The sequence below is a fragment of the Crotalus tigris genome, unplaced genomic scaffold (genome assembly GCF_016545835.1).
Source record: "Crotalus tigris isolate CLP2741 ecotype Arizona unplaced genomic scaffold, ASM1654583v1 scf7180000023746.1698619, whole genome shotgun sequence".
NCBI classification, from domain to species: domain Eukaryota; kingdom Metazoa; phylum Chordata; class Lepidosauria; order Squamata; family Viperidae; genus Crotalus; species Crotalus tigris.
The window spans coordinates 268,526-294,472 of NW_024100155.1; the positions used below are offsets into that span (position 1 = coordinate 268,526).

The following is a 25,947-nucleotide window of genomic DNA, read 5'->3' on the forward strand; positions in this document are numbered from 1 at the left end:
TGCTGCAGCTGCCAAAAAGGCCAACACAGTGCTGGGCTGCATGAACAGAGGGATGGAATGAAGATCACATGAAGTGTTAATACCACTTTGCAATGCCTTGGTAAGGCCACACTTGGAATCCTGCATTCAGTTTTGGTCACCACGATGTAAAAAAGATGCTGAGACTCTGGAAAGAGTGCAGAGAAAAGCAACAAAAATGATCAGGGGACTGGAGGCTAAAAAATACCAAGAACAGTTGCTAGAATTGGGTATGTCTAGTTTAACGAAGAGAAGGACCAGGGGGGGGGGACATGATAGCAGTCTTCCAGTTTATCAGGGGTTGCCACAAAGAAGAAGGAGTCAAGCTATTTTCCAAAGCACCCGAAGGCAGGACAAGAAGCAATGGGTGGAAACTAACCAAGGAGAGAAGCAACCTGGAATTAAGGAAAAACTTCCTGACAGTGAAGACAATTAACCAGTGGAACAACCTGCCCCAGAAGTGGTGAATGCTCCAACACTGGAAGTTTTTAAGAAGAGACTGGACAGCCATTTCTCCGGAATGGTATAGAGTTTCCTACCTAAGCAGGGGGTTGGACTAGATGACCTCCAAGGTCCCTTTCAACCTTCTTCTTCTTCTTCTTCTTCTTCTTCTTCTTCTTCTTCTTCTTCTTCTTCTTCTTCTTCTTCTTCTTCTTCTTCTTCTTCTTCTTCTTCTTCTTCTTCTTCTTCTTCTCCTCCTCCTCCTCCTTTCTTCTCCTCCTCCTTCTCCTTCTCCTCCTCCTTCTTCTTATGTCTATTTTCCCCCAAATTCAGAGACTCTCCATTGCTAATTGTTTTCCTTCTGCTCTCCAAAGCAGGGCCAAAACCCCCAACTCCCCCCAAAACCTCCAGAGGAATCCTGCTGTGTCTTCCAGATCTCACCCCCCCCCCTGCCCCGCCTGCAAATTCTGCAGAGCCTGTGGTCCCTGCGAGAGGGAAGGGGGGGCCCTTTCCTGCAAGGGGGGGCTAATCCTCTGTGCAAGCACGTGACCGCTGCCATCCACGCTTGCGGCTTCCTTTCACACCTCCGTCACGGGAAGAGCCACCCCGATGCCTTTCATCCCCACAGGAGGGGGGGAAAGAGAGGAGAAGTGACCGTCTAATTAGATCACGTGGGCCCCGGGAAGCATCTGGCAACGTGCAGGGCAGTTTACACAGCTCGAGTTGTCGTGGAGACAAGCACATGACCAGCTCCGCACCACAACTCCGGGGCAGTGGTCCAAGCGCACTCTTCACGGGCTCTGACAGAGAGCAGATGGGCGACGAGTCGGGAGGCCAGGAAGACACTCGGAGGAAGCCTCTTAGCTCTGGCAGACCTACGTGGGTACCCCCATCCTTTCCATCCTGGATTTACAGACACACACACACACACACATACCGAATGTCATCTTGCCAACAACACCAAGGGCTCCCTTTCCTAGCAGACCAGCAACTGGCACACCGCAAGACCCGGTCTGGTTCTGCAATCCTCGTAGAGTCAGTGTGTTGTGTTGAGTAGGCCTTGGAAGAGCTGCTCTGCTCGTTACGGCTCCCCGGTGCCAAGTTTGTTGAGCAAACACGGGCAAAAAAAGCACGCATCAGTCTCATAGACGTGCCCAGAACTCTGCATCTTTGGGAGGACAAGTTGGAAGAGTCTCCGTTTTCATGGTCCCTCCAGGCAAAGGTTGAGGGTTGGTTTTTTTTCCTACTCTTGTCTTGTCCTCTGCAAAGGGGACCCGGAAAATGGAGAGGCAGAACCCCTAAAAGTGTTGCCCCATAAAAAGAGGGCAACCTTATCACACGCAGGTGGACTCTCTTCCCCTTGCACGACCGGAAAAGAATTGGATCCAGCTGTCTCATTTTGCCCCAGTCAAGATCGTCTCTTTCGTATCATGGCCAAAGAGCTGAGTTGCAACGACTGCAAAAGAAGAATAGATGCTCGCCCTGAAATTCCTAGAAGGAGCACCACCTGGTGATGCAACGAGCTTCAGTCCAGACCCTTTAATGCTCTTCCAGGAAAATCCAGGCTTCGCTCTACCTCATAAGCTCTCTTCAAAAGCATCCCGAGGAATTATTAGTGCCGCTTTAAAGAAGCCTTAGTGAGGCCACACCTGGAATACTGCAGCCAATTCTGGTCACCATATTACAAAAAAGATGTTGAGACTTTGAAAAAAAAGTGCAGAGAAGAGCAAGTAAGATGATCCAAGGCCTGGAGACTAAAACATATGAAGAACGGCTGTGGGACTTGGGTTTGGCTAGTCTAAAGAAAAGAAGAAATAGGGGAGACATGATAGCCATATTCCAGTATTTGAGGGGCTGCCACATAGAAGAGGGCATCAAACTATTCTCCAAAGCACCAGAAGGCAGGACAAGAACCAATGGATGGAAACTCATCAAGGAGAGAAGCAACCTAGAATTAAGGAGAAACTTCCTGACAGTGAGGACAATTAACCAGTGGAACAGCCTGCCTCCAGAAATCGTGGGCGCTTCATCACTGGAGATTTTTAAGAAGAGGCTAGACAATCACTTGTCTGAAATGGTATAGGTTGTCCTGCTTGAGCAGGGGGCTGGACTAGAAGATCTCCAAGGTCCCTTCCAGCTCATTCCATTCCATTCCATTCCATATTTTCTATTCTATTCTATTCTATTCTATTCTATTCTATTCTATTCTATTCTATTCTATTCTATTCTATAAGCAACCTAGAATTAAGGAGAAACTTCCTAACAGTGAGGACAATTAGCCAGTGGAACAGCTTGCCACCAGAAGTTGTGGGTGCTCCATCACTGGAGGCTTTCAAGAAGAGACTGGACAGCCACTGGTCTGAAATGGTATAAGTTCTGCTGACTGAACAGGGGGCTGGACTAGAAGACCTCCAAGGTCCCTTCCAACTCTATTCTATTCTAATTTTAAGAGTTAAGAGTCTCATAACAGCCACTGCTAACAGCCACAGTTCGGGTTAAACTCTCTTGCTACCTTCACCTGACCGAGAGTCAGATAAGCTCGATAATTAAGGGGGCTCAGCCTACCTACATCTACCTGGGAGAGGCATCTCTGCCTGCTATTCCGGGGAGGACACCCCTCTCCGTGGAGAGCAGCAGACTCATTAATGAGGCTAATTAGGTGTAAAAGGGGAAGAGCTTGGCATCAGCTGCAGCTTATCGCAGCTCATCATTAATCTCTGTAATCCTGATTCCCAAACAGCCGCTGATCGGGGCTCCTCCGTGACTGACTGGCTGGCATGGCCGAGAAGCTTTGCAAGCTAACACCTGTCTACCTGGCCACGCACCTACGGGGAGGCTTAACCCCAGAGCGTCCGGGCAGAGGATGATCAGAAGCAGGATTGTGCAACGGTTGCTAAGTCTCAGGGGGAATGGTGGGGCAAGAATGGGCAATCTCCGCATGATACGGGAAGGTAGCCATGGGGATCCTACAGAAATGCACACCTCCAGAGGAAGAACCGGGCGGGAAGGTGGATTTGAAGCAACTGGACCCCTCAATGGGAAATGAAATTTTGGCCTCCTGCTTTTTGGTCAATCAATCGATCAATCAATCAGAATAGAGCTGGAAAGGGCCCTGGAGGTCTTCTAGTCCAGCCCCTTGCTGAAGCAGGAGGACCTATACCATTTCAGACCAGTGGCTGTCCAGTCTCTTCTTAAAAACCTGGAGTGATGGAGCACCCACAACCTCTGACGGCAAGGTGCTCCAGTGGTTAATTGTCCTCACTGTTAGGAAGTTTCTCCTTAATTCCAGGTCTATTCTATTCAATTCTATTTCCTATTCTATTCTATTTCCTATTCTATTCTATTCTATTCTATTCTATTCTATTCTATTCTATTCTATTCTATTCTATTCTATCATTATTCTATTCTATTCCTATTCCTATTCCTATTCCTATTCCTATTCTATTCTATTCTATTCTATTCTATTCTATTCTATTCTATTCTATTCTATTCTATCATTATTCTAATCTATTCTATCACTACTCTCTTCTATTCCATTCTACTTTATTATTATTCTATTCTATTCCTATTCTATTCTGTTCTGTTCTACTCTATCATTATTCTATTTGATTCTATTCTATAATTACTCTATTCTATCATTATTCTATTCTATTCTATTCTATTCTACTCTATCCTATCCTATTTTATTCTATTCATTCCATTCTATTATTGTCCTCTTCTCTTCTCTTCTCTTCTCTTCTCCTCTACTCTATTATTCTATTCTGTTCTGTTCTATTCTACTCTATCATTATTCTATTCTATTCTATCATTACTCTATTCTATCATTATTCTATTCTATTCTGTTCTGTCCTGTCCTGTCCTGTCCTATCCTATCTTTCCTTTCTATTTATCTCCTCTAATCTAAAACCAATTATTACTATTTCCTGGGTCCTGCCATACTCCCAAGGGGGAGGGGGCACAGGAAGAGGGGTTTTATTACTTTCACTTCCTCCATTCACTACAAAGTAACTTCCTGGAGCCAGTTTGATGTTATCTTTCATGGGTTTAACACCTAGAAATTTGCTGGCCTAAGTTTGCTTAGGGACACTTTAAACATCGATGTATACTGGAACCCCTGGGATCCTCTCTATCATGCCCGTTATCAGTTTCTTTTAATAAAAGTTCCTGTTGGAAGAGACCGTTTCCAAGAGATCTGCTTTCTTAAGATGTGGACTGAAGTGGGTCCTTACACCTATCCTATTCTATTTGTTATTGTTGTTGATGGTGGTGATGATGATGATAACCCAGAAACTCTTCTTTAAGTCAAGACAGATCATATTTATTATTGTTATGTATTCCAGGTGTGGTCTAACCTTACTTAGTAAGGCCACACCTGGAATGCTGCATCCAGTTTTGATCCCCACACTGCAAAAAAGAGGTGGAGACTTTGGAGAAAGTGCAGAGAAGAGCAACTTTGATGATCCAACGCTTGGAGACTAAGGAAGGGGTCAATTTATTTTCCAAAGCACCTGAAGGCCAGACAAGAAACAATGGATGGAAACTACTCAAGGAGAGAAGCAACCTGGAATTAAGAAGAAATTTCTAACAGTGAAGACAATTAACCAATGGAACAGCTTGCCACCAGAAATTGTGGGTGCTTTATTACTGAAAGTTTTTAAGAAAAGACTGGACAGCCACTTGTCTGAAATCATATGGGGTCTCCTGCTTGAGCAGGGGGCTGGACTAGGTGACCTCCAAGGTCCCTTCTCGCTCTTTTCTATTCTATTCTAATTTTCTTGGCAACAATCCGGAAGTGACTTGCTTTCTTCCTTCTTTGTCATAGTTTCTCAGTTTTCTACTCTAATTAACGCTCTTAGAATACGTTCTCCAAAAGGATGGACCACATCTAAGTCTGTTTAGCTTTGCCAGGTCAGTCAAGATCATCCAAAGGGGCTCACTGGATGGTGTTTTGGTAGCTTCTCTAGCCCACGGACAACTTCATTTATTCGTCGCTCACGGGGTTTTCAAGCCGGAAGCGTCCACACAATCCATGCTACACAGGAAACACATCAAGCCGCGTGGACTTCAGACCACCGAAAGCAGCCAGCCTCGGCAAACAGAAAGCAAATTTCGACTTTTCCCTTTGTTTTCGAGGAAAGAAAAGAGTAATTGGTGACCGCAAGGACAGCACCAGCCTTTCTCTTCCCTTCTCACACCTCTGCACAAAGCTACGAAAATAGTTACAGCGCTGCAGGGAGGTGAACCTCGTTAACACTTATGCAAGAATCTAGGCGACACGGCATTCGTCTAATTCAGCTCCATGGAGACCAGGAGAGTCGATGGCCAAACTCGGTTCTGTCCTTAATCCTCTAAAAAGAATGGAGTGCCAAGTGCTGGCACCTCGTCCGGGCGGAAGCCTAAAGCCATCAGATGCCTGCTCGATGGAATACACAATACTTGTAGCTCAGATTTATAGGTTTTGGCTGTGGTTTGTTCTCCAAGCTTGTTTCAATATAATTCCTGAACGTTTTGTTACCAAAGGGCATTGAATCAAGACCACGCAAAGTGTTAGTACTGCTTTATAAAACCCTAGCGAGACCACACCTGGAATACTGCAGCCAATTTGGGTCACCATATCACAAAAAAGCTGTTGAGGCTTTGGAAAAAGTGCAAGGAAGAGCAACTAAGATGATCCAAGGCCTGGAGACTAAAACATACGAAGAACGGCTGCAGAACTTGGGTTTGGCCAGTCTAAAGAAAAGAAGAAAGAGGGGAGATATGATAGCAGTATTCTAGTATTTGAGGGGCTGCCACAAGGAAGAGGGGGTCAATTTATTTTCCAAAGCACCTGAAAGCCAGACAAGAAACAAATGGATGGAAACTAATCAAGGAGGGAAGCACCCTGGAATTAAGGAGAAACTTCCTGACAGTGAGGACAATCCAGGGGAACAGCTTGCCACCAGAAATCATGGGTGCTTCATCACTGAAGGTTTTTAAGAAGAGACTGGACAGCCATTTGTCTGAAATGGTATAGGATCTCCTGCTTGAGCAGCGGGTTGGACTAGAAGACCTCCAAGGTCCCTTCTAGTTCTGATTTTGATCTTCTCTATTCAGAACAGCTTAATCAATAATGCTGGAGCTGAGAGTTGGTGGACTTATGAAGAATAGAATAGAATAGAATAGAACAAAATAGAATAGGAATAGGAATAGAATAGAAAGGGACCTTGGAGGTCTTCTAGTCCAGCCCCCTGCTCAAGCAGGAGAACCTATACCATCTCAGACAGGTGATCGTCCAGTCTCTTTTTAAGAACCTCCAGTAATGGAACACCAACAACTTCTGGTGGCAAGCTGTTCCACTGGTTGATTGTCCTCACTGTCAGGAAGTTTCTCCTTAATTCCAGGTTGCTTCTTTCCTTGATAAGTTTCCAACCATTGTTTCTCGTCCTTCCCTCTGGTGCTCCGGTGAACAACCTGACCCCCCTCTTCTTTGTGGCAGCCCCTCATATACCGGAAAACTGCTTTCATGTCTCCCCTCTTTCTTCTTTTCTTTAGACTGGCCAAGCCCAAGTCCCGCAGCCGTTCTTCGTATGTTTTAGTCTTCAGGGCTTGGATCGTCTTAGTTGCTCTTCTCTGAATTTTTTCCAGACTCTCAACATCTTTTTTTGTGATATGGTAACCAAAACTGGCTGCAGTATTCCAGGTGTGGTCTTACCAGGGCTTTATAAAGCGGTACTAGTACGTGATCTTGATTCTATGCCTCTGTTTATATAGCCCAGGATTGTATTAGTTTTTTTTTTGACTGCTGCCGTACACGGCTGGCTCATGGTTAAGTGATCGTCCACTAGGACTCCAAGGTCCCTCTCACAGTTCCTGCCTCCAAGCCACGTCTCACCCAATCTGTATTTGCGCCTTTGGTTTTTCCTGCCTAAGTGTAAGACTTTGCTAATAGGATCTGTCCTACCAGCAGATATCTGTTTTTTGTTTTTTTTAAACAGTATCTTCTTGCTCTCCCTGCTTTGTAATAGCTGATGCTCATGTCAGAAACCACACTGTGTCCCAAGCTGAAGTGTAGGATTTTTGGAGCCAAAGGGATTAAGGATTAAGGCCAACCCCTGTTTCTTTAGAAAGAATGATGGATTTGAGTTAAGGAAGTCACATGCACAGCTCAGAGAAGAGAATTTATAACCACCCACTGTGTGGAAGGGCTGAAGAAAGGAGTGGGGCTGCCCAGGACCCAGCCCCAGACGTGGCGTGAGGTGCGTTTTTGTCCACACTAGGCTTGCAAACGTAAAGCGCGGAGCCATTCTTGAGTGCGTCTGGTGTTCTTCTCTGCCGCATCTCAGCGGTAACGATGCCAAAATGTTGTCGCCATCTGACAAGGAAACTTTAAGGATGCTGTGTATGTCAGCTTATGTTCCTTATGTTGTTTGCAGGAAACAAAGCCACTTGAAACCACATCCATGATTTATGCATAGTTTTTTTAGACTTGTCATCTCCAGAGTACAAGACTTCCTTTTAGAAACTTTTTTTTTTTTTGGCACCCTTTTCCTTCCTTCATTTTACTGGGTTTTTTTACACATCAACTCTTCTAGTGAAGAATCCTTGCTCTGAATCATCAGTGGAAGGATCATCTCCTTTCCATAGGAAAATATATATATATATATATATATTCCCCAACAGGACCATTTTAATACAAAATCCGCAAAGCTGATAACCAAGTTTAAAGCAGAGAAACAAACACACACACACAAACACACACACAAGCATCAGGGATGTGCACAAAGGAGACCAGGTGAAGCCTGTCTGATGCGCTAATTGTCTTGCAAATAACAATAATGACAACAACAGCAGCGATGATGATGATAAGAATAGGGAGCGAAGACAGGAACCGGAGTAGCCAATTATCATAAAAAGCATTTACTCCATAATGCACCCTTCAGGTGACTTCCAGGAATTCCAGCGCCCACTGCAATTTGAAGGAGCTCTCCAGTCGCTCTCTGCATAAATCTCCCCGGTTGGGCTGCACCGACAGGAGCTTATTTAAAAGTAGCGAGCCAGCAGCGCAAGTCCCAATTTGCCAAACGCGTATTTCGGTCCCTGCAAAAATTCCCTCTCTGCCCGGTTCGTTGGGGAAGAGAAAGCCATTCAATTAGCGTTTCTCCACCCACCTTCTCCGCTAGATGAACGCGCCTCTTTTAAGGAGCACGATTTAAGCTAATCTGTCAAGGGGGGAGGCTTCCCACCAGCACTAGACTTCCGGAGTGGAAGATGTTCCCCCGGTCCTTAGGGAGCTTGGCGCATCCTTCTCACCACCTCTGGCGTGGGATAGGCTGACAATTACGGCACAACCGGGGAGAGTCCCGACTTATCTGAGCGGAAGTTGGGGGGAAGACGTTCTGTGGGGCCTGTGTCGTGAGCCTTAACAAGGTAACAGAATTAACAGATTGGGAAGGGGTCTTGGAGGTCATCTAGTCCAACCCCCTGCTCGTGCAGGAAACCCTAAACTCCATTTCATTGCGGGCCGCCATCAGCATTGGGGTTGCCCTTGGGGGGCCGGGTGGGTGTGGCCAGGGTGAGTGCGGCCTACTGGGTGGGTGTCGATGGAGTGGGTGTGGCCTACTGGGTGGGCGTGCCCAGTTCTACATCGTTCGCGTCAAAGATGCCTATGGGGGCCTGGGCAGGAGGGGGACAGATCTGAGGGTCTCTGGCAGAAGGGGGTGGGACGGGGCAAGCGCCAAGGCATGGTCCACTGGGGCAAGTGCCAAGATGGCCACCACAAAATTGTACATTGGCTTCCGGCCGGCCTGGGCCAGGGCCAAGTCAGCGGGGGCCGTTCCCTCACTATTTCCAGGATGCTTCGCGGGCCGCATGAAACCACTTCGCGGGTTGCATCTGGCCCCCGGGCCTTGTGTTTGACAGGTCTGCTCTATAGGAATCTCTCAAATGGCCAGCTCTACATCGTTCGCATCAAGGGGGCCTGTGGGGGCCTGGGCAGGAGTGGGACAGATCTGAGGGTCTCTGGCAGAAGGCGGTGGGTCCGGGGCAAGCGCCAAGGCATGGTGCATTTCTCCATTCCTCACAAAGGATGACACCTCCCCAGCATGCATCCAGGGGACGGGGCCAACAAGGCAGGGGCTGGTTCCTCGCTGTTTCCAGACGGCCTTGTGGAGCTAAGACTGAATGCGTTTCAGCATAGATGGCCACCACAAATTGTACATTGGCTCCCGGCCGGCCTGGGCCAGGGCCAAGGCAGCGGGGGCCGTTCCCTCACTGTTTCCAGGATGGCTTCATAGGTCACATGAAACCACTTCGCGGGCCGCATCCGGCCCCCGGACCTTGTGTTTGACATGTTTGCCCTATACCACGGGAGGTGCTTGGTGCTCTCTGAGCTTGCCTGTTTTCTTGCGGACATTTCATTTCCCTAACTCGGTAACATCATCAGTGCTAGAGGAGGAAGGAGGAGGAGGAGAAGCAAGCTCAGAGAGCACCAAGGACCCCTCATTTCAACCCTGAGCTCCAAATATTCTCGTTTATTGGTATTTTTAAAGGAGTTCTTGATTCCAGAATAACAAAGATGGAAGGGATCCTGGAGGTCTTCTAGTCCAACCCCCTGCTCAGGCAGGAAAACCTATAAAAACCTTCTTAAAAACCTCCAGTGATGGAGCACGCACAACTTCTGGTGGCAAGCTGTTCCACTGATTAATTGTCCTCACTGTCAGGAAGTTTCTCCTTAATTCCAGGTTGCTTCTCTCCTTGATTAGTTTCCATCCGTTGCTTCTTATCCAGCCTTCAGGTGCTTTGGAGAACAGGTTGACCCCCCCCTTTTCTTTGTGGCAGCCCTTCAAATATTGGAAGACCACTATCATGTCACCCCTCGTCCTTCTTTTCATTAAACACGACATGCCCAATTCCTGCAAGCATATATTTTAGTGTCCGGTCCTTTAAATCCTGTCCCCTCCAGTCTTTTGGGATTCCTTGAAGGCCCACCTATATAGCTGGCTGCTTGCATCAGTTTGTTCAAGAGCCCCCCCAAAGCTGAAGGAACATTTTCAAAAGAATAACATCTCGTCTAAAAGCTCAGAGGAGAAGACATGCTTGCGTGTCTGCCGAGGGAAGGAGAAAGCGTGAAGAAGAAGGAAATATGAGCTAAAGAGTTGAGGCCACCAATGAACGGAGTCTAACCGTGGTTGGCGGTCAAGATATTTGAAAGAAGTGACTGCAGAATTGAACGGAGTCTAACCGTGGTTGGCAGTCAAAATATTTGAAAGAAGTGACTGCAAAATGAACGGAGTCTAACCGTGGTTGACGGTCAAAATATTTGAAAGAAGTGACTGCAGAATTGAACGGAGTCTAACCGTGGTTGGCGGTCAAAATATTTGAAAGAAGTGACTGCAAAATGAACGGAGTCTAACCGTGGTTGACGGTCAAAATATTTGAAAGAAGTGACTGCAAAATGAATGGAGTCTAACCGTGGTTGGCGGTCAAAATATTTGAAAGAAGTGATTGCAGAATTGAACGGAGTCTAACCGTGGTTGACGGTCAAAATATTTGAAAGAAGTGACTGCAAAATGAACGGAGTCTAACCGTGGTTGACGGTCAAAATATTTGAAAGAAGTGACTGCAAAAAAAAAAATGGAGATTTTTCCCCCTCTCAAAGGATGACAAATCGCCAAGATAGACTTCCCAAACCCTCATCTCTTCCTGAGTTAGAATCTATATATATATATTTATATACTGTAAGCCAGTATATAAATATATATATTTTTTTCTAATTCAGGACCCACACTGAGAGGCAGCAAGCTATAGTAGTTTGACAAAGAGCCCCCATCCAACTCGGAGGAGGAAGCAAGGCCTTAATCTTTTGCTGAACAGCTACTCAAGGATTCGGAAGCTACAGCTGGAGAACGGACAATTGACCCACTTGAAGCGAAGCTATGGGGGGAGCAGAAGACAAACACCCAATAACCTTATGGAGCTCTAGCAAATCAGCAATTAAGTCCTTAAAGGAACAAGCCCGACGCACAGAGAGAAGTGGAAAGGGGCAGCTGATCAGGCCCGTCCCGAGAGCTGCCTTCATTCAACCGGAGGAGATTTTCCCACTGGAATGAAAGAAAACACCAAAAACAGTCAGGGAATCGACGGTGTAGACATCAGCTGCTCCCTGCCTTGATTTTGCCTTCTTCCAGTGAAGTGGGAAGAATCGCACTAGGGAAAAAGTAGAAGGAATGCTGCTAAGATTGTGGGTGATAGAAGCATGACCGAGAGGAGGAGGAGGAGGAGGAGGAGGAGGAGAGGAGGAGGAGGAAGAGAAGATAAAGAAAACAGAAGGAGAAGACAGATGTGGGGGAGGAGAAGGAGAGGAGGGGAGGAGGAGGAGGGGAGAAGGAAGAGGGGGGAGAAGGGGAGGGGGAGGAGGAAGAGGAAGGGGAGGAGGAGGAGAGGAGGGGAGGAGGGGAAGGACGGGAAGAGGAGGAGGAGAAAGGGGAGGAGGAGGAGAGGAAAAGAAGGAGGAGGAGAGGAGAGGAAGAGGAGAAGGAGGAGGAGAGGAGGGGAGGAGGGGAAGGAGAGAGGAGGAGGAGGAGAAAGGGGAGGAGGAGGAGAGGGGAGGAGGAGGAGAGGAAAAGAAGGAGGAGGAGAGGAGGAGAGGAAGAGGAGGAGGAGGAGAGGAGGGGAGGAGGGGAAGGAGAGAGGAGGAGGAGGAGAAAGGGGAGGAGGAGGAGAGGAAAAGGAAGAGGAGGAAGGAGAGGAGGAGAGGAAGAGGAGGAGGAGGAGAGGAGGGAGGAGAGGAGAGGAGGGAGGAAGGAGAGAGGAGGAGGAGGAGAAAGGGGAGAGGAGGAGGAGGAGAAAGAAGGAGGAGGAGAGGAGGAGAGGAGAGAGGAGGAGGGAGGAGGGAAGGAAGAGAGGAGGAGGAGGAGAAAGGGGAGGAGGAGGAGAGGAAAAGGAGGAGAGGAGAGGAGAGGAAGAGAGAAAAGGAGGAGGAGAGGAGGGGAGGAGGAGGAAGAGAGGAGGAGTAGGACGGAGAGGAGGAGAGGAGGGGAGGAGGAGGAGAGAAGAGGAGGAGGATTATTAGCAATGCCCACCCTCTATAACAGTGGTTCTCAACCTTCTAATGCCGCGACCCCATAATACAGTTCCCCATGTTGTGGTGACCCCCAACCACTTATACATCACCGGGTGCCAGGGGCGTGGCCAAAGAAAAGGGGGAAAAAATGGCGGACAGCCTTGTTTGGCGACCCCCGTGAAATGGTCGTTCGACCCCAAATGGGGTCCCGACCCACAGGTTGAGAACCACTGCTCTATAATAATTACAGAAATGAAACTAAAAGCACATGGAAAGGAATCTGTTGGCCCTTATGAGGAGAACTACACCGGCTGTCCTCCCAGCAGAAAGTGCCTTCCTGGGAGCTGTGCGCATCCGACACACGCCATAAAAATGGCACAGATGCTGAAATTCACTGACTCTAACAGCAAAAGTGGGATCCTGTGGAGAGAGAGGTATAAAATCGGGAGGATTAGAGAATTATAACCGTCATTTTAAAGTCAAATTAGCCCCGGGGATAAAAGCTCGAACATGGTTGTGTTGTTAAACAACAGCCAAGCCCTTGAGCATCTACCACAGCTTTGCAAGTCGCCTCTTGCGATAAATCAAGCTTAATCCGTGCCAGGGGCGTGGCCAAAGAAAAGGGGGAAAAAATGGCGGACAGCCTTGTTTGGCGACCCCCGTGAAATGGTCGTTCGACCCCAAATGGGGTCCCGACCCATAGGTTGAGAACCACTGCTCTATAATAATTACAGAAATGAAACTAAAAGCACATGGAAAGGAATCTGTTGGCCCTTATGAGGAGAACTACACCGGCTGTCCTCCCAGCAGAAAGTGCCTTCCTGGGAGCTGTGCGCATCCGACACACGCCATAAAAATGGCACAGATGCTGAAATTCACTGACTCTAACAGCAAAAGTGGGATCCTGTGGAGAGAGAGGTATAAAATCGGGAGGATTAGAGAATTATAACCGTCATTTTAAAGTCAAATTAGCCCCGGGGATAAAAGCTCGAACATGGTTGTGTTGTTAAACAACAGCCAAGCCCTTGAGCATCTACCACAGCTTTGCAAGTCGCCTCTTGCGATAAATCAAGCTAATCCGTTACAGGATGATGGACTTCTGAGGTAGCAAGATCTCGCCGGGGGAAACGAAGCATTGCAAAAACCATGTTAGATAGAGAAAGGACACGACAACCCGCTTTTTGAGAAGCACCACGTCCTTCAGAAAATCTGGCACGCCACAGTCTTAAAGTTGGCGATCCCCGTCGGTTCCCCCTCTCGCGTGTAGCCCTGGAAACAGCCACCCAGAGCCTACAAAACAGACCAAACAGCCCACAAACCAAGGTTATGTCCTTCTGAATCAAGCATTATTGGCAGCGGGTCTCAAGAGGACGAGAAGACCAGGGTAAGAAATGACAGTAAAGACATAAAAGCTGGTTAGGCAGAAGAAGACCAAAGACCTCAACCTTGGTTGGAGATGGTTTCCAGGGGTGGAAAGAGGGATGAAGGAACGATCTTTCCCAAGAGAAGACATCAACGAACAAGGTATAATCACGGCTAAAACTTAAATACAGGAGGTGAGGAATTGCTAGGGTTACTGCACAAGCCAGGATCATTAGATTAGATTAGATAACCTTTATTGTCACTTTTTTCCCCTGTGGGCACAGCGGCACCCATTAAAAATGAAATCTAGTTGCTTGCTCTCACTGTACACATACATAACACACATTTAAAACATACTATATATAACATATATATAGACCTACATCCGGGGTAGGTAACCTTGGCTCTTTTATGACTGGTGGACTTCAACTCCCAGAATTCCTTAGCCAGCCATGCTGAGGGGAAAGGGAGAGGTTTCCAAGCTGAGCCATGCCGGCTCAGGAATTCTGGGAGTTGAAGTCCACGAGTCATAAAAGAGCCAGGGTTGCCTACCCGTGACCTACACCCTTACATTTAAGCAACATATAAATATTAATCACTGTCCCTCTTGAATACATAATGGAAGGAGGAAGCTTGAGAGTTCACAAGGTTGATACTGTATGGAACGAAGCTGGGACTGAATCTGGATGTTCTGCTTCGGATACCACGGAGCCCCCTCTTTTCCCAGAAGGGAACAAGGAAAACAGGTTGTGAAGAGGGTGTGTGGTGTCCCAGACAATCCTGCGGACGCTGCTCAAGCAACGCTTCTGTGCCGTGTCCTGGATGGAAAGGAGGGAACTGCCAATCCTCTTTTCTGCCGTCCTCACCACTCTCTGCACCGCCTTCCTGTCTGCTTCCAAACCAAAGCTTGATCTGAGTTTGTCAGACCAACCTCTGACGGGGGCAAGCTGCAGGCGTCTTCACGCCACGTCTCCAAGACTGCAGATCCTGCACCTTTTCCAAACGATTGCCCGGGTCTGCACGCAAGGAAGACCCCAGCCTTGGCTGAATCTCACAACCACAGGCCACTCCTGGCCGCGAGGTGGCACTGGAGTCAAGCACAACAGGCCCTTTCCTCAACAAGGGGGGGGGGAAGTTTAGCCTTGCCCGCTGCCTCTGTCTTCCCCCACTCCCGCCACCAGCATGTGATAAGGCTATAAATATTTAAAATGCCACAATATTAAGCAATTAAAGCCACTGTTTCTGGGGAAGGCTGCTTGAAAGATCTTTTTAACCTTTAGCATTTCACAGTTAACAAAAAAAAAAAAAAAAAAAAGGAAGCCACAAAATGCACACGGTTGTGATTAAGGAGTGGCACTTGACTTCACTCTCGCGCCTTGCAGTCAGCAGAGCGAAAAAGATGGATTTTGTTGGGGTTTGGGAAAGAGGGACCCAAAGGCCTGCTGGATCAGGAGAGAGGCAGGACGAGCTTCCAACACACACACACACACACCTCAAAAAACAACAACAACAACACACAAATGTGTGCACAGGGCCCCAATTTCTTTGCACAATCCCTGCGCTCCTCCTCCTCCTCTTCTTCTTTTATTTATAATAAGAGTTTGATTAGTTTGTCGAAATATAAAATACAAAAAGAAATTCAAGAAAGTAATTTATTGTTAACCGCCCGGAGTCCTGCGGGAGTGGGGCGGTTTATAAAGTTTAATAAATAAATAAATAATAGGAAAGCAGAGAAAGGGGGAAACTTTATCTGGAAAAGTAGAAAAAGGAGGAGGGAAACAAAACAAAACAAAAAAGACCGTGTAAAAAAGGAAGAAGGGAAAAAAAAGGCACCAACTTTTGACTCTCTTTAGCACCATGGAAGATAACAACATCGCAGTCACAACTTTTTTGGCTTTTACCTAACAGTATATGCCGTCCGTTTCTGCAACAATGAACCTACGTAATTAACTAAAACAAAATCAGGATTTTATTTTTCCTTTCTCATCGCAAGCTACAAAATGCGGAAGCGGTTTCAAAAGAGACGCAAGATTAAATATATTCTCTTCTTTGGGTAAAAGAACCCGTTGGACCAGTGTTTCCCAAACTTGACAATTTTAAGGCATGTGGACTTCAGCTCCCAGAATTCCACAGCCAGCATTGCTGGCTGTGGAATTCTGGGAGTTGAAGTCCACATGCCTTAAAATTGTCAAGTTTGGGAAACACTGCCTTGGACCATCTCTGCTTCTTACTGCTGTGGGGAATAACATATAATCTCCACTTCTTGAGGCCTATCCATCCATCTGATGCAAGGGAGCCAACTCTTGACCAACTTCCTTCCTTCTTTCCACATTCCAAAAGATTTCAAGAGCCATGCACCTCACATTCCCACATCCAAACACCGCAGAACATCCTCTTCTCAATGGTGACACAAACCAAAGACTAACCCCATCTGTATTTCATTTCAGGTCAACCCTTCAATTATCCAATTATTTTAATGATTTCATAAATCCACCGATACCAACCAAACCAGCAGAACACAAAAGAACAACCGACAAGCAACAATAAAGAATTGTCAGATGCAATAAACATCTTGATATCCAAGGGCAATCAAACTCAAGGTGTATAATCACACTTGCAGCACAAAAAAAAAAACTTTCTTGATATCTTCACCGTTCCACCTCCATGGCGCCTAGACCTGGTGGCTGAGCACTATTTCTCTGACTGAGCCAACCGCGTGCGGCAGCAGCCAAAAAAAGCTAATATAATCCTGGGTTGCATAAACAGAGGCAGAGAATCAAGATCATGCAAGGTATTAGCACCGCTTTATAAAACCCTAGTAAGGCCACACCTGGAACGCTGCATCCAGTTTTGGTCACCCTATTGTAAAAAAGATGTTGAGACTTTGGGAAAAGGGCAGAGAAGAGCAACTAAGATGATCCAAGGTCTAGAGACTAAAACATACGAAGAACGGCTGCGGGATTTGGGTTTGGCTAGTCTAGAGAAAAGAAGGACTAGGGGGGACATGATAGCAGTGTTCCAGTATTTGATGGGCTGCCACAAAAAGGGGGGGGGGGTCAAGCTATTCTCCAAAGCACCAGAAGGCAGGACGAGAAGCAATGGATGGAAACTAATCAAGGAGAGAACCAACCCAGAAATAAGGGGGAATTTCCTAACGGTGAGGACAATTAACCAGTGGAACAGCTTGCCACCAGAAGTCGTGGTGCTTCATCAGTGGAGGTTTTTAAGAAGAGACTGGACAACCATCTGTCTGCAATGGTATAGGGCAGGGGTAGGCAACCTTGGCTCTTTTATGACTGGTGGACTTCAACTCCCAGAATTCCTGAGCCAGCATGGGGGAACTATGGCCCCCTCATCACTCGTGGACTTCAACTCCCAGAATTCCTGAGCCAGCCTGGCTCAGCATGGAAACTTTTCCCTGTCCTCTCAGCATGGCTGGCTCAGGAATTCTGGGAGTTGTTGTCCACGAGTCATAAAAGAGCCAAGGTTGCCTACTCCTGGTATAGGGTCTTCTGCTTGAGCAGGGGGCTGGACTAGAAGACCTCCAAGGTCCCATCCAGCTCTATCCTGATTCTGACGTGCCATGGGCAACCTCATCCCCAGGCCATCTGCTGAAGAAGACACGGGCAACATGGATGGTGTCCGTAATCCTTATTTACATGACGGGGAACCCAAGTCACCACAGGGACGACGCTGACCTTGTACTGAGCTGTAGAGAAACACACACATGCCACACAAACACACCTGCTTCTTCTCTTCGGCGTCAAGAGATCGATCCTTCATACTTACCGGCTCGATCTTCAGCGCGTTGCGATAGCTCCCGAAAAAAGAAGCCTGGGCTTTGAGGAACGCTCTGGCGACCCCATCCCCTGTGGTCATGGAGACCTTCTTCAACCGGCTTTTCAGCGAGGAAATCTGGGAGAAGAACAAGAAGGAGACGTTCCTATCTCAAAGGTCCTCAAAGGAAACCATGGTCTGCATCCTGAGGAGAAACTAACCTTCCATAAGAATCTTGAAAACAGGATCCATAATGGCTTAACAAGATGACTTTCATGAATATAATGGAAACACAAGCTGATTAGAAAACACGTTGTATGTTGATGTTATTATTATAGGCATAAATGCAAGAAAAAAATGTTTATATTCAACTTGGTGTGTACTGAAAATATTAAGAATTATATTTGTTGAATGTAGACCAGGGGTAGGCCACCTTGGCTCTTTTATGACTGGTGGACTTCAACTCCCAGAATTCCTGAGCCAGCCAGGCTGAGGGGAAAGGGAGAGGTTTCCAGGCTGAGCCATGCTGGCTCAGGAATTCTGGGAGTTGAAGTCCACCAATCATGAAGGGGTCAAAGTTTTCCCCAAGCTGGCTCAGGAATTCTGGGAGTTGAAGTCCACAAGTCATGAAGGGGCCAAAGTTTCCCCTATACTGGCTCAGGAATTCTAGAAGTCCACAAGTCATGAAGGGGCCAAAGTTTCCCTCACGCTGGCTCAGGAATTCTGGGAGTTGAAGTCCACAAGTCATGAGGGAGCCATAGTTCCCCCACGCTGGTTCAGGAATTCTGGGAGTTGAAGTCCACAAGTCACAAAGGGGCCAAAGTTTCCCTCATGCTGGCTGAGGAATTCTGGGAGTTGAAGTCCACGAGTCATAAAAGAGCCAAGGTTGCCTACCCCTGATGTAGACAAAAGGAGAATATTACTGGAAGGAGAATGGATCGAGAAATATATTATAAATCAACGTATTGATGAATTGTAGAAATTATCATTGATTGTTTTGAATACATGAATCGAGACAACACACTGTTCATGAAGCACTGAAGATTGTTATTGTAAAAAATTAATAATATATATATATATCTATTTTTAAAAAGGAAACCACGCAGGGTTGATGGGAAGAAGCGGAAAGTGGGAACCCCATTTTGATAGGTCTGAGAATTCACTAAATGAATGGTTGGAAGTTGAGGTATTTTTTTTCTTTTAATGTAAAAAACAATTGAATTTATATACAGGATTCCCTTAATATGAATTAGGATAAAGATTATGAGTCACTAGAGGTGTATATATTATTCCCCACAGCAATGAGAAGCAGTGATGGTCCAACCGGTTCTTTTATCCAAAGAAGAGAATATATTTAATCTCGCTTCTGTTTTGAAATTGCTTCCGGATTTTGTGCTTGCGATGAAAAAGAAAAATGAAACAATGGTTGGAAACTGGCCAAAGAGAGAAGCAACCCAGAATTAAGGAGAAACTTCCTGACAGTGAGGACAGTTAGCCAATGGAACAGCTTGCCACCAGAAATTGTGGGTGCTCCATCACGGGAGGTTTTTAAGAAGAGGCTAGACAGTCACTTGTCTGAGATGGTATAAGTTCTCCTGCTTGAGCAGGGGGCTGGACTAGAAGATCTCCAAGGTCCCTTTCTATTCTATTCTATTCTATTCTATTCTATTCTATTCTATTTTATTCCATTCCATTTTCTATATTCTATTCCATTTTCTATATTCTATTCTATTCTATTCTATTCTATTCTATTCTATTCTATTCTACTCTACTCTGTTCTGTTCTATTTCATATTCTATTTATTCTATTTTCTTATATTCTCCTATTCTATTCTATTCTATTCTATTCTATTCTATTCTATTCTATTCTATTCTATATCTTTTATTCTATTCTATTCTATATTCTATTCTATTCTATTCCATTCCATTCCATTTTCTATATTCTATTCTATTCTGTTCTATTCTATTCTATTCTATTCTGTTCTGTTCTATTCTACTCTGTTCTGTTCTGTTCTGTTCTATTTCATATTCTATTTATTCTATTTTCTTATATTCTCCTATTCTATTCTATTCTATATCTTTTATTCTATTCTATTCTATTTTCTTATATATTCTATTCTATTCTATTCTATTCTATTCTATTCTATTCTATTCTATTCTATTCTATTCTATTCTATTCCATTCCATTCCATTCCATTCCATTCCATTTTCTATATTCTATTCTATTCTATTCTGTTCTGTTCTGTTCTGTTCTATTCTATTCTGTTCTGTTCTGTTATATTCTGAATTAAGGAGTAACTGGTGGAACAGCTTGCCTTCAGAAGTTGTAAGTACTCCATTCACTGGAGGTTTTTAAGAAAAAAATGAACAGCCACCTATCTGAATGATACATGATCTCCTGCTTGAGCAGAGGGCTGGACTAGAAGACCTCCAAGTCCCTTCCAGATTTATTCTGGTTGGTTGATTGATTGATGGATGGATGGATGGATGGATGGATGGATGGATGGATGGAATATACAGCTTGTTGGGAGACCCCACATCTATCTTCCCGAAAGCATTATTGCCTCTAATGGGCTCCTGTTCTTTGGATCAGCAACAAGCAAAACAGGATGGAGTCTAGTAATGACTTCACAGGAGAGGATCCTAACACAGCTCTCCCCCTTTTCTCATTAGAGCAGACAGGGCTGATCTGCCACAGCCCGATGCCAACAGTGCTCACCTGTCAACAGGTGCCACCCGTCACTCCTCCGGCATCCTCAAGGCTTCTCAGAAGCTCTTCCCACCTGTGCTTCAGACGATGCTGCACTTAACCTTCACCGCCCTCTTCGTTTCATCCCGGAGGTGTTTAATTGCCTCTGATTCACAGAGCGCCACTTCAGGTGAACACAGCCTGATGGGCTCATTACCATCGACACAAAAGAACACTCTCTGACGGGAACTGAGCAACTCGCAGCTCACACACTCGCTGACTTGGACAAATTCTCAAAAGTGAGCAGAAGCGTTCCGGGTTCCAAAGTGTGCGTCTCACATCCTCTGTGTTCTTCCAGAATCGCAAGAGTCTCCACGGTGGCTGTCTACTCAACCTTGGTCATCTTAAGATGTCTGGACGTCAACTCCCAGAATTCCTGGCTGAGGAATTCTGGGAGTTGAAGTCCACCCATCTTATTTTGTTTCTTAGATTTAAGACAGGGGTCTTCAAACTTGGCCCTTTTATGACTTGTGGACTTCAACGCCCAGAATTCCTCAGCCAGCCTCCATTTTGTTTCTTAGATTTAAGACAGGGGTCTTCAAACTTGGCCCTTTTATGACTTGTGGACTTCAACGCCCAGAATTCCTCAGCCAGGCACGCGTGTCTGGCTGAGGAATTCTGGGCGTTGAAGTCCACAAGTCATAAAAGGGCCAAGTTTGAAGACCCCTGTTCTACACTCTTGGGAAAGTTGTCCACAAAGTCAACATGTTCACCAAGCTGTCCTTGCAAGTTGTCAGGGTCCCTACCGCCACCCTGCCCTCAGTGTGGACGATAGCCTCACGAGGAAGGAACAGCTTCTTCCCCAGAGCTGTGGCCTAGACACACAACCGGGATTGTGTGTCTAAAGAACATGTCTATGCTCTTGGCAGTTCGGGACGAAAGGTCAGATTTAAGCTATCACCATGTTTCAAAATGCGATCTGTGCAGCGCGGCATAATGAAATGGTTCACTAAAGGTACGAGAGGAATTTATTTTAATTAGATCCATGGCTTTGGAGTTGTCAACATGAATAAAAAGCAAGGGGGAAAAGACCGAACTTGCAAAACACAGAATCAAAAGAAGGGGGGGGGAGAAGAAAGCCTCCTTCAAGGCAAGCAGCTTTGGAGAAGTGGGGGGTGGGGGCGAACAACGCCCAAATTAAAATAAATTTTAAAAAAATTACAAACTTTGTGCTCAACAAATTTATTTTTTTTAAAAAAATAACCAGCGAGGAATGAGAGAAATTAAAAGTCTTCGATGGTATCCTTCTCCAAAGAAGGGGAAGAGACTGGACAGCCATTTGTCCGAAATGGTATAGGGTTTCCTGCCTGAGCAGGGGGTTGGACTAGATGACCTCCAAGGTTCCTTCCAACTCGATGATGATGATGATGGCCGAGAAGACAAAAAGATGCTTCACAAAGCAGAAAACAATTATCACGAGCCAATTAGCTTTTTTTTTTTTCACAAGATGGGAGGGCTGTAACATTGTGATGGGCTGGCATCAAAGCTGCCTTACAGAGGCTGGGGGTGGCCTTGACATCCTTCTACCAACACAATCCATCTTGGTGAACTTCCTGTCATAAATCCTCTATGAGCCCGCAGTGTGCAGCAGCAGCAGCCAAAAAAGCTAATACAATCCGGGGTTGTATAAACAGACGCATAAAATCAAGATCACGCGAGGTATTAATACTGCTTTATAAAACCCTAGTAAGACCACACCTGGAATACTGCAGCCAATTGTGGTCACCGTGCTACAAAAAAGATGCTGAGACCTTGGAAAAAGTTCAGAGAAGAGCAACTAAGATGATCAAACGTATGAAGAACGGTTGCAGGAATTGGGTTTGGCAGGAGAAAAGAAGGACGAAGGGGGACATGATAGCAGTATTCCAGTATTTTAGGGGCTGCCACGAAGAAGAAGATGGGGTCAACCTATTCTCCAAAGCACCAGAAGGCAAGACAAGAAACAACGGATGGAAACCAATCAAGAAGAGAAGCAACCTGGAATTAAGGAGAAACTTCCTAACAGGGAGGACAATTAACCAGTGGAACAGCTTGCCTCCAGATCAGGCACTTTTACCAAACAGGAATAAGAAGAACCAAGAAAAAATCGAAGTGTACTCACTATATCATTTGGGAGGCTTTGCAGGTCATCAAAAGGTGTTTCCAGTGTGTTAGTGTCCACATTCAGGATGACCACGTCATCCAGAGAAATATTTCTGACTTTCTGAAAATGAAAATAGAGAGAAGCAAGTAATTTATTTATGCCCCAAAAAGATTCATGTTGCTCAGCTGCTTCCAAAATTCAGTTGTCTCAAATTTTCCTTGTGCACCTTCCTATCCCCAAATGCACGTATGAATCTTTCCAAACACCTGACCTGGGGATTCCTAGCTTAGTGTGTGTATATATATATATATATATATATATATATATATATATATATATATATATATATATATATATATATATAAATATATAAAAATATATAAAAATCTGAACAAGCAACCAAGTGGTTTACTTTTTCTTTTAGTCATGTTAGTCTAGATATGTCCTCCAAAGGGCTTTTTTATATGTCCTTACTGGATATCAAATTCATGATGACGTCTCCAGTCTTCCACAAAAATTTAACAATCGATGTGGCATCTAGAATTAAGGCCTCAATGCTATTTGGGTAGGGTCCTTATTTGTGGTTCATCAATAAGTTAAATTTAACAACTAAAATAATAATCGTGTCTCTTGATTTGTTACCCAAAAAGCTTCCCCAACAGAGAAGACCCAGGATTCTGGGTTATTAGATTTAAAATAGTGGGAAATTAGTGGGAAATAAGGCTCTGAGTTGTATAATATTGAAAAATTAGGACTGAACGGGAAATAAAAAGTGACTATCAGGGATATGTTTGACTTATTGGTTAACCCAGGCAATGTGTATAATGGCTATGATCTACTAAAAGGGGATATTTTATTATTAACCAGAAAATTTAGTTATGGTGGAAAATAGAAAATCTTTAGGAAATAGAATAAGATTACATTTAAACAGGTAAAACATGTATTTTGGATATTATAGTTTCTTATGAAGTGTAGATAAGGGAAACCTTGGTTACCTAGAGCTTGAAAATCATGGACTTTAAAGGTTGATTGGAATATTGGTGAGAATTTAAAAATGAAGTAAAAATTAATAACAGGACATGGATTGTTATACCCAGATTAATTAAAATACGTATAAGCTAAAAATGTATTGATAAATGTAACAAGGATGTTTTTATTGAGTTGATTTAATCAGAAATGTACTAACTTGTAAGGGGAAAAAGAGAAGAAATATTTGATGATCTAACCCAGGGGTAGTCAACCTTGGCTCTTTTATGACTCGTGGACTTCAACTCCCAGCTGGCTCAGGAATTCTGGGAGTTGAAGTCCATGAGTCATAAAAGAGCCAAGGTTGACTACCCCTGATCTAACCTGAGGTCAGTAGTAAACTTTATGTTATTGAATTATTGTTTAACCCTGCTACCACGTTGTTTTTCAAAGACTTAAATGTAACAAGTGGAAAACCAATAAAATATTATATATATATAAAAAGAAGACCCAGCATGTAATCTGAGTTGTTCAACTCTAACGCCATTCGGAGGCTTAACAGCAGATCTGAAATAATCCCATCCTTCTTTGCTCAGGAATATTTTTCCAGAGACCAGGACTTCAGCCTTACTTTACTACACGATTAGATTTAAATAAATGCCCACTTAGTCTCTCTCAAAGCAGATAATGGTACTTAAAATTGACGCCAGTGATGTATCTTCTTTGACAAAGTGATAAAAATGTGTCTTTGACTCTCAGGGGCATCCGTGAGGACTTGTCCCCTTGACAAAAAAAAAAGAAAAAAGAAAAAAAGTGGCACCATCAATTAATCAACCCAACTAGAGTTGATGGACTGTTCCTATTCCGCAGAACGCTTTGAGGAAAAGCAGAGAGCCCACTTTCAATCTACAAGATTTGCAAAACCCCTTTTAGGAGTGCATCGGTCCCCGTATGAAGTTTTATGATCTGGAAAACACTCCAAACGGGCGGTGGAAAACCTGCAGGTAGTCGCAAGCAACACGACGTATTGATTTGGTAGCTCGCGAGGGGATACAGACCAGGATATCTCCTTTTACGATCCTGGAAGGAAAGCTTTAATTAAAATCACTCTCTGATTTACAGTCTGAAATAGCTGCTTCACGGACTGGGATGGTTAAGTAGCCCATGTCCTTTGACCTCTGAACCCTTTGATCCAAGGGCAGCAGGTAGCCTGTCTTCCGCCCACTCACCCCCCTGCTCCTCCCCTGCTTTTACCACCAGCCCGGACCAATTTTGACCTTGAGAAGATATCCTTATCTTCAGATGCCTCCAAATTTTATTGGTGGCTAACGTAGGGACGTTAGCTGATCTAAAATCACAAATGGCCCTGAAGGACATCTTTGAAACGCCAGACTTCAGAATGACAGTTTGGTCCATAGACTTTATAACTCGGCAGCAATCGATCCCCAAGGAGAAGTGGCTTCACCTTCAGCTGGAGATGAAACCCTAGCAATTTTTTCCACACACCGGATCAAGGGTGCACAACCGCCAAATATCTGAAAACCGGGAGAATTACCGATGCAGCAGCCTTCTGGAGTTCAGCTGTGGTCTATGAAAGATGTCTCTGATTCGGAAGACGCTGGTTGATAATCTCCAGGGTTCCCAGATCCTGTGAGGCCTTCTCCAAAGGGGTAGCCCGGATGTATAGAAAGTGTATCTTCTGCTAATTCTGGAGACCATGTGCTCAACAAAAGTGGAAGATGATCTATGTAGACCAGAGGTCTTCAAACTTGGCCCTTTTGTGACTTATGGACTTCAACTCCCAGAATTCCTCAGCCAGGAATTTGAAGACCCCTGAGTTACGTTCCTCAGCTTCCACAGTGGTGTCACCAAAACAAATAACCCATCAGAACAGCATCCATTATTTCTGACAAGGCTGCTTTCAACTCAAGAAGCTGGAAGCAAACGGTTTGTGTAGCATGTCATCAGAATCGGAGCCCTGGCTGAGGAATTCTGGGAGTTGAAATCCACAAGTCATCAAAGGGCCAAGTTGGAAGACCCCTGAGGTAGACCCTTGCTTGAAAAGTGTTTGTAACCCTGTCAGAACATCCTTCCTGTCAACTGCAACATCTTCTAAAGCTGTGTCGGTCAAAAACAAACGTCACAATAAGCAATAAATCCTCTAAAATAATGTTTGGAGCTCAACCCTGCTGATTCATGCCACAATCAGCTGTTAGTTCAGTGGTTCTCAACCTGTGGGTCGGGACCCCATTTGGGGTCGAACGACCATTTCACGGGGGTCACCAAACAACGCAGTCCGCCATTTTTTCCCCCTTTTCCTTATCTGTGCCACTCCCTTTTATTCTATTGGCTTTTGAAAGCCAATAGAACAGACTCTCTTGAATAGAGTCTAATTCTATTGGCTTTCAAAAGCCAATAGGAATGGTCCAGGCTGTCTCTGCCCTGCTGAGCCCGCCCAAAGTCCCATTCTGCAAACGGTGCTGCACCAGTTGAGTCGTCCTCGACTTACGAC

General features: G+C 45.2%; 1 protein-coding gene across 9 annotated transcripts in view; it reads right to left on the bottom strand.

Annotated features, from left to right (window-relative positions):
* Positions 1 to 25,947, bottom strand: part of DENND1A (DENN domain containing 1A) — a 184,795-nt gene that overhangs the window by 46,460 nt on the left and 112,388 nt on the right. For all 9 annotated transcript variants that reach the window (XM_039321490.1, XM_039321488.1, XM_039321491.1 and 6 more), the window contains 2 exons: positions 22,488 to 22,589; positions 17,651 to 17,776 (listed from right to left, as the gene is read on the bottom strand). In XM_039321490.1, coding sequence (XP_039177424.1) covers positions 17,651 to 17,776; positions 22,488 to 22,589 — 228 coding nt within the window. The remainder of the gene's footprint in view (positions 1 to 17,650; positions 17,777 to 22,487; positions 22,590 to 25,947) is intronic.